The 8,766-nt window shown below is 34.6% G+C and overlaps 1 protein-coding gene across 4 annotated transcripts in view; it reads right to left on the bottom strand.

Annotated features, from left to right (window-relative positions):
* The window catches only part of LOC116707984 (voltage-dependent calcium channel subunit alpha-2/delta-1), a 71,054-nt gene that overhangs the window by 11,638 nt on the left and 50,650 nt on the right, over nucleotides 1–8,766 (bottom strand). For 3 of the 4 annotated variants that reach the window (XM_032545708.1, XM_032545724.1, XM_032545718.1), the window contains 8 exons: nucleotides 7,624–7,685; nucleotides 7,382–7,458; nucleotides 6,580–6,591; nucleotides 4,842–4,850; nucleotides 3,108–3,168; nucleotides 2,923–3,014; nucleotides 1,718–1,799; nucleotides 1,088–1,150 (listed from right to left, as the gene is read on the bottom strand). In XM_032545708.1, coding sequence (XP_032401599.1) covers nucleotides 1,088–1,150; nucleotides 1,718–1,799; nucleotides 2,923–3,014; nucleotides 3,108–3,168; nucleotides 4,842–4,850; nucleotides 6,580–6,591; nucleotides 7,382–7,458; nucleotides 7,624–7,685 — 458 coding nt within the window. Of the gene's footprint in view, nucleotides 1–1,087; nucleotides 1,151–1,717; nucleotides 1,800–2,922; nucleotides 3,015–3,107; nucleotides 3,169–4,841; nucleotides 4,851–6,482; nucleotides 7,243–7,381; nucleotides 7,459–7,623; nucleotides 7,686–8,766 lie in introns of those variants that run through there. The other variant, XM_032545732.1, reaches the window with a different exon arrangement.

Here is an 8,766-nt window from a genome sequence, read left to right as displayed (position 1 = left end):
CATTAGGTGAGAGTATTATGGGTAATTTTCCAGTGAACCACTGGCAAAAACAATGTTAAAGGGTTAATAGTGGAGAACTGTTGTGATGACTTTCTGGAGGCAGAGTTTCAGAATGAACAAGAGTTTAAAAAAAAGAGACAAAGGCCCAATTTTAGGAAGTTAAATTACAAAGTCAAATTTATTTGAAATCATATTTGATATATAAAGTTTTTTAAAACATCTGAGGGTAACATAGTTACACGACTGCGGTATAAACTGGCACTATATGCCTGGAAATACATAATCCTGCCCCTTTAAGATAAACATCAATTTTGACTAAAACATGAACTTAATATGTGCAGAGAAGTGCAACTTGCATAATCACTGCATGGTTCACTAATAAAAATGCCTTCTGGTAACAGCTGTTCAGAGTAATTTAAGGGTTGATGCCCTTGATGAGTCAGAGTAACAATGAAGCAGAAGAGACACTGCTTCGTTAAGCACAAATGCAGCCGGAATCTATATTTTTCAAACTGCAGTTGTTCAAACTGTGGTGAGCTACAATTAGACTTGGCTAAGCACAAAGAATCTTTAAGTCTCTCTGTATGGTGCCAGTTTGTTAAGTCTCCAAGTTACTGCACTCAGATGATAGTTCTAACTTTCTGATCCTGACTGGAAAAGAAAAAAAACATTTAAAACACAATGTTACAAATTTAATTTGGCATTTCTTTTTAATGTTTTTGTCTTGGGAGAATATTCTGTAATACATTCATTCTCGAGTTCAGTCTTTCACATGTCATTATTACTTGAATCTGATTATTTGCCACTTGAGGTACAATCTACAAAATCATAAGGCAGGTCAACTGATAACTTTGTTTTTGTTTTTACATAGCAGCTAAATCCACTCATTTTTTGGTGCATCACTCAATACCAATATAGAGGGCAAGAGGAAAAAAAACATGCTATTCTGGTGTGGTGATTGCCTGCGACTTTTGTGACGTCTTACTGCCTGAATCCCTTACGCTTTTCTGTATCATGATATTCCAGTATGAGTGCATAGAGGATTACACCCTGAACAGAAATAAAAAAAAGAAAGATGGAAAAATACCTTCTCGGATAAACTCTAGTAATTCCTCCATCTGTTGCGACAAACCTTGCTACTGTTCCATCTCTGAAAAGAAAAAATAGCACAAAATTACATCTGAAAGTTAATGACACAGTCAATAGCAAAACAAGTGTTTTGAAGTGTTTTGAACCTCTTGAAGCTATAGATATATATTTACATTTAAGCCTGGTCACTGGTCTTTGTTTTGTATGTTCTAATGATAAACACATGGAAACCTGAGAGATGATTTCAAACATATGGAAACACAATAAAACGCAACACACTGATGTAATTACTTTGTTTTCCTCTCAAAAAAGCATGCCATGGCTCAGTTCAGTATGCTTGGTGTAATATGCTTTTTTATATGCTTTCATCATGTTTCACTAGAAAGATTAGACCAAATCACCCATAATAGAGAAAAAAGCTAAAAACTTTGGCTTTGTTTGCCAACAAATGGAGCATGAAACAAGCATCAGCTCTCAAAGTTCAGAGAAAGAATGTATAAATGTAGCATAGAATGAAATATAAGCTGATATTATTTTCACTTAACCAAGGCTGTTAGTGGTTGAGCAATGCAAAGATTCCATATTTAGGTGACTTAAATCATTTAAAACTGTAATGCTTGGCACTCACACTGACTGCTCTTTCCAAACTTTAACCAGCTCAGCTGTCAGGCCTGCATCCAGGATGAGTCGTTTCACGAGAGATGCGTTGCCTGTGGATTAAAGACAAGATAAATTTCACATATTAATAATGTTACAACACCACATGACATGGGAAATGATTTATTTTAAAAGAAATAAAGGCAGCGTTGAGAGATATGGGCAGGGAGAATGGATATCCCATTTATAAGGAATCCTTGTCATATGCCACTGGTACACTAAACCCACATCTGTTTATAACTGTATGAATACCAGTGATCCACAATGTAAAGGTAATAGCCAGTAAAAAGTAGCAGCCAACTCTTATTTCTTTTTTTTTTAAATATACTGAAAAAAAATTACTTCATAGCATTTTTCAGTAAATCATCCAGCTGGGTGACCTGACTGGCCATTATATGTTAGAGATCAGACAGTACTTTGAGAAGCACTGGCTGTTAGAAGGCAGATGATGACAAGGGATTGAGTTTCAGCCTGCATGTCAAGGGAAATTCTTTTTGAAATGATCATCTGCGCCAGTGCTTTTAAAATACCTACATGCTTCCACCACCGCTTCCTCAAGTGTTGCTTTAAATACTGCTACTATCTTTTAATGAAGATTCAAAATACCAAACATAGGAACAACATTAATCCCAAAGTATTTGATTTGACCTCGAGTAAAAATGGATCAACAATACTGTAACCCATTAGCTGGATAATGCTAAACTATATTCATGCTGAGATACATTAGAGGGCAACAAATCAAGAACCGTGAGTCACGTAACATGACTGCATTGTGCGTCTAGGAAATCTAGTTGATGACTGTGAAGTCATCCTGTTTATACCAGAACCGCTCTGAGATCATAATATCTATATAAATATGATATCTCCACCATGATAAACACTAAAACGTACCATGCATTTGCTATTTATATGCTTATAAAAGCATATAAATATGTTTTTATAAGCATATTTATAAAATGCTTATAAATATAAGCATTTTATATTTATAAAATAAATATAAAATGCTTAGACAAAAATTTGTTCAGCACCATTTATGACAACAAACTGCAACTTTGGGGTCGGAAACTTCAGGGGATTGTCTTTAAAATTAAAACTGAAAACAAATAATGCATGAAACTAACAAAACTGCTACAAATGCGCCAAATGAAGTTGCAGTGAAAGAGACGCATGACTCACATGCATCTGCAGTACTTCTGTCAATGTACTGGTTGAAGTCGAGAAGAAACTGGGTGTTGTTGAGAGACACCTTCACCTCTTTGCAGTATTCCCTGAAGAAACATTGTTCAGTTTAAATAACATTCCCCTGTCTTTTGCTGTCGTTCCTTTTAAATGACTTGTAATAATAATAAAAGCCTACCCACCTTGGAGCAATGTAAGTATAACCAAACTCGTCAAACCTATCCAGCTGAATAGTCTCCATGGCTTTGAAAACAAAAAGTTCCTGTTTTAGATTCATAGGCAGTAACATTATTTATACATATAATATATATATTGACCAACGCTCATCTTACTACAATGCATTCTTCACTTTGAAAGAGTACTGTTAGCACATTGGGGTTTTAATGGCTAATAAGCTCTCCCATGTCTTATCAGCATTCCTTCAAAGTAGGTGTCTATCTCCCATCTGTAGTCAATAGCAATCGGCAAGTGCACCATTTTTACCTCCATCTCATTATTCACAAAATGAAAAGATCACATGATATGTACGTGCAAACATGCTCATTGAATTGAGTAGGTAAAATCAATTTTTCCAGTCACAAAGGTGACACAGAAAAATATAAAAAAAAGTTTCCTCACAGCAAACACCAAGGTCACGGCAAATGAAGCACATCACTTCAAAATCGTAAGAATCAGAGACTGAACCAATAACTTACAAGTAACAAGTTTGGGATAGCATTTCTAAAGCATTACATTCCAAAAGAAGGTGAAATGATTTGTCGCTTTAATTGATTCTCTGTAAGAGAAAAATAATTGTAACATGTTTCAACAACAAATCATGGACTGTTTTTTTACCAAAGCAAATTTTCATGGATTTTTATTTACCCTGCCTATCCTTGGTTTGCAAGACTACCACTCCACAATTAAAAGGAATGTTGTTTAGCAATAAAATTCTAAATAATCATTATAAGAGAAACCACTTTAAAACTTACAGATGGCTCCAGTTCTGTGTTCAAGCAATAAGCTTGTGACTATTTTGCAGTATACAAACTATAAAACCAGCATTAACCAGTTGAAAGATATAGGGAGAAATTAAACAAGTTGAAATGATTTTTTAGTTATGTTAATTTATCAATGTGAAATAAAATACTTGTTGGAATATTAAAGTAAAGCTTACGCATTTAATATATAACAGCAAAAACAAGATTTTAGAGACTTGTTGCGATTATTTATTTCTATAATAAAGAGACCATATGAAGCATTTTCAAGTCCAGATCTTTGAACATGGAGTACATAAACCTTTCATGACATTTCTACCACATTTTGAAAAGCCATAAGTGCAGCTAATTGACTGCACCTAGCTTCCACTATGTGCCTTGGCTCTACCTATATAAGTGTGCGTAGATATCAGCAACTTTCTCCTCAATGCATCTTCTCAAATGTGGTGAAACTATGACAATACAGACAGGCACTTTAACTGACTGCAGTTTGAGTGGCACATCTTTTTTGTGAAGGCTTTGTGACTTGATCAAACTTTTTTGTATTCCTTCAAATAATCTAAATCAGCTTTTTCAAACTCATTAGATGTGAATAAGTTGTGATCTGACGTCATTAATGGGTACAAAATCCCTATCCATTTGATAAAACTGATTTCATTGAGGATACAGATTCAGTTGCTGAAATCCCACAAAAATTTTGGTGTTCACAATGTGATGACTGTTCGGCATACATTCTCATGTTTGTTAAAATAATACATGACATAAAAACTGATTTGTTTTTCTACAAAAGATTACTGTTATTACATCGAGACAGAAATTAACATATCACAAAAGCCTCAAAGTTATGAAACATTCTGGACAGAGATGAGAAGATAAATTAAAGTAGAGAGACTCAGAGAAAGAGTGAAAGGAAAGTATGAGTGAGTAACTGATACTTACCTTCTTCCCCTGTTGTGACCCAAGGGATGAAGAATAAGGCAGCGACAAAAGAAAAAAGACAAAGGGTGGTCAAAATTCATTTATTGTTTGGCAAATTATATCATACATGTAGAAAGATGATGAATCTTGTGGATATGTTTCACACGTAATGAACAATCTACTCTGCAATGAGAGAATATTGTTACTAAAAGGTAAAAAAAAACAAAAAACGACTGTGGTATGTAGGTTATAATAAAGCAAAACCCCAAAATTATCAAAGATCTTGTTCATATAAAACACAACAAATGCAAGGTAGAATTCTTCACTAAAACTTCCCTTTCCCTGTCTCTGTATTTCATTTAAAATACCATCTTGTTATTCTTATCTCATAAATGACATGACGGACATCAATAGTCATCAATCTCTCGTCTCTTAAACTGAAGACTTTTGGACAATCCCTTTAAGATATATTGACTCATGTGGTGCAGTCTGTGAAAGCAATTACTGAGCACTCACTTTCCTTGGGGTCTTGGAAATCTGGTGTAGGATAAAACAACCTCATTCATATAAAACATAACAAGCAGATTCATTGTCACTCTGTCTCTATAGACTAGTCTGAACGTCTATGTTTAATGGATTTTGTCATTCTTTTTTCTCTGTCTTTTTCCTTATCCTCATCGTCTGCTCACCCCATGTATAAGGTAATTTATTCTACAAATACAAATGTTCCTTTCATAGTCATGAAAAAATATGCTCAATCATTACACCCTTTCAAGAGAATCTTACCACTGTATCTATTGGGTGAGTGGTTGCAGAAACCACCTACTCCATGAAACTGATAAGATAGACGAAGCTTGAGGTGGTCTGGCTCCAAAGTGAAACCCTATACGGCTGAACAGAGAACTTTAGAGTCCCAAATCGCCATCAGAGTAGTCTGCAGCTGTAAGGCATGGTGTGTTGCTTTCTTTAACAGGCCTGTAAATGTGCTGACAGCGTTTATGGCACAGTGACAGACTCTGCAGAGGAATAGTGAAATGGAGGCTGAAACTAACCATCTCTCAGAAATCTCATTTGATGGAATTACTGCACCATTAGTTGTTTATACTTTGTGGCGTCATGTCAAAGTTATGAAAGTTTCATTTAAACCAGAACATGGCATATTCAATTCAATTTTTTTTCTTATATTTTTCATCAAAGTAACAGTCTTCCTATTTTTTTCTCAAACTACAATTAACATTTCTTCAGAATTCCCCCTCTACTTAATCAAATACAGCCACATAATTTACAATTCTGCCTAAATTGATTGAGTTAACATACATTTTAAACAAAATATCACTTTGACTTTGTAACTAATAAACTGGTAGCCATGTAGTCTTCTAAACAGTTGCTAAGCACTTAAAATATCCTTTTATTAAAAGCAGGAGAAAGGAAAAGTATTGGATACAAACAGGTCTAGTTGCGATGTTAACTGAAAAACAAATACATATCAAAGTGATTTTTCTAAAAGTGACTTTAAACAAGATTCAGACTCTGCTCTCACCAACAATCGGAATTACGGCTATGAAAATAATTTAAAGGTAAGTGTGAAAATTTAATTTCTCAGCAACATTACATATTTTAAGAAATTAGTTCAACTTAAACTACTTGAGAATTGAGTCAGTAACATGGAACCATACAAACTTAAATGATAAAGAAAAAAGGCTCATGCAGTGATCATTGCATTGAAGGAGATAGAAGAACAAAAATAGGGAGTACTTGCCCCATGGTGAAGCTTTCAAATTCCAGCAGATAAGAAGGATAAAGAGGAAAAGTTCAAAAAATACAATACAATAAAATGTACAAGAGTTAGACACACCTATATGATACAGTATGTACATTTACATGACATATTGGCAGCTATCCAACATTTGATGTATATTATCATCCTTTAGAGAAGACAGCTTGACTGCATCAGTTTGAGAAAGCCTTGGAAGTTTAGGCACAGCAAAAATAAATAAATAAAAGGATGAAGAAAAGGAATACCAAATGAAGGGAGAAGGAAAACTAAGGCAAAACAAGTTGAGATGGTGGATTGAAGTAGATTATTTCTGGGTGAAAAATGACAGAAAATTCCTAATTAAAGACAAAAACAAAAGTGTATTTGGCTATAGAAACACTTTTATAACTGTGAAATGTGGAGAAAGAAAACCATTTAGTAATAGAGATATAGACAAGATGAGGAAACGTTCACTATACTCTAAGCCAGATGAAGGGAGTAAGGAGGTATAGAAGTGTCCAAAGCAGAAAAGGTCAAAAGGTTTAACTGCTCCAGTCAGGTACTTGAGGGGAAAGACATGTTGAGGAGTTTGCGTGGGAGTGAAGATCCACTGACCAGTGGGTTAAACTACAAAAGAACAGCACAGTGGGACTGCAGGCATTTGAGCTGAAAATACAAAGGCTTGGTTGTGGTTACAGCAAACACTACTACAGATACTCAAGAGTGAAACAAAAACACAAGATAATCTTTGAGAAGCCAACGACGCTGAATGTTACGCATCTGTTTATGTGAATCTTGTACTCACAGATGGCTTGTTTTATGTCGTCCCCAAGTTTAGCTTGAATGAAGTTTTCACTGTATTTAGGTAAAACAAGGGCCAGGCTGCAGAACAGATCAAAGATGATGGAAGATTAAACTAGTTGCGTTTTTTATATATGTGTAAAAATAATCAAGTGTAAACTAACTCACTGGTGGGATAATACAAACAGGAGATGAGTCCCTGCTTTGTTAAATAGGATTCTTCATCAACTTCATCATTTGTCTCACCTGTAATCTGTTCCATTGACTGGAGCCCATGTGTAGGTTCTTACCCCTCTGTCTATATATCTCTGCCAAAAGAATACACATACCAGTTCATTAAAGGTAATTTATCATTTCAAACATTTTTCATCCAAAACATAATCTATAATTCCTTCAAATTGTTGATAAATGTTTTATTCATTAGAAAGTTACAACAACAAAAACATCCTCAAGTGCAATGAAGGCTAAATGTTTTGACAGTGGCTAGAAAATCTATGTACAAAACAAATGTTGCTTTGTTTCCAACATAACATTGTTTCATGTATAGCCCTTGATTAAATACACTTGATTTGAATGGATAAATGTTGTATTATTAATACAGTAATAATAATACTCTAAATTCCTACTAGAAGTGTTGTATTATAACTCAGCACATTTCTAGTAAATTCATGTGTTGTTGATTGATTGACACCGATTGATATCAACTGTTGATATTATAGTTCCTAACCTCTTCTTATTCACCTTGTTTCAAAAACAGATTACAGTTGTTTCCACGGAGGAAGAAAAAATAGATAATCAGCAAATTGTGAAAAGGCTGTAGTTGAAGGACATTTTCATAATATATTTTTCGCAGTGTTCTTAGGAAGAATTCTAAGTCAGCTCTCTTGGCTGTTAAGTAACCCTACACATGGAATCAATCATGATATTTTACAGCTGGTATGGTACAGTACTCAGAGGTGCTAACCTTCTTTCCAGACAAATGAATAACTGGATGTCTCAAATAATTGAAGACAGAAATAAAAAGGAACATACTATCTCTGCACTATTTTTTTTCTGACCATGCTTTGAGATTTCAGCAGAATTTTAATCGGCCCTTGATGGCCTTCTTTGACTGAAGCGACTTGTTTACACTTGGCTTATTTTCTTGTGTTCACCTTTCCGTGAGTGTATATGCTTTAAAATAAACTTGCTGCCAGAGATTACGACTCACTGCACTAATGACAATATTCTGTAGTAAACTGAGACAGGTTCTGCTGGAGGATTTTTCAATCTGCCATTAAGCTACAAGATGTATTTCCCATAATATTAAATAAAAGCCCTGGCTTTTATTTATCCTAGTCAGTATTTAGAGACGACTAGGATTAGAAAGAAGATGTGGTCAGCTCGCAG

This window comes from Xiphophorus hellerii, chromosome 2, assembly GCF_003331165.1.
Source record: "Xiphophorus hellerii strain 12219 chromosome 2, Xiphophorus_hellerii-4.1, whole genome shotgun sequence".
In the NCBI taxonomy this organism is placed as follows: domain Eukaryota; kingdom Metazoa; phylum Chordata; class Actinopteri; order Cyprinodontiformes; family Poeciliidae; genus Xiphophorus; species Xiphophorus hellerii.
The sequence above is the reverse complement of the archived record's forward strand: the minus strand, read 5'-3'. Positions and strand labels throughout refer to the sequence as shown.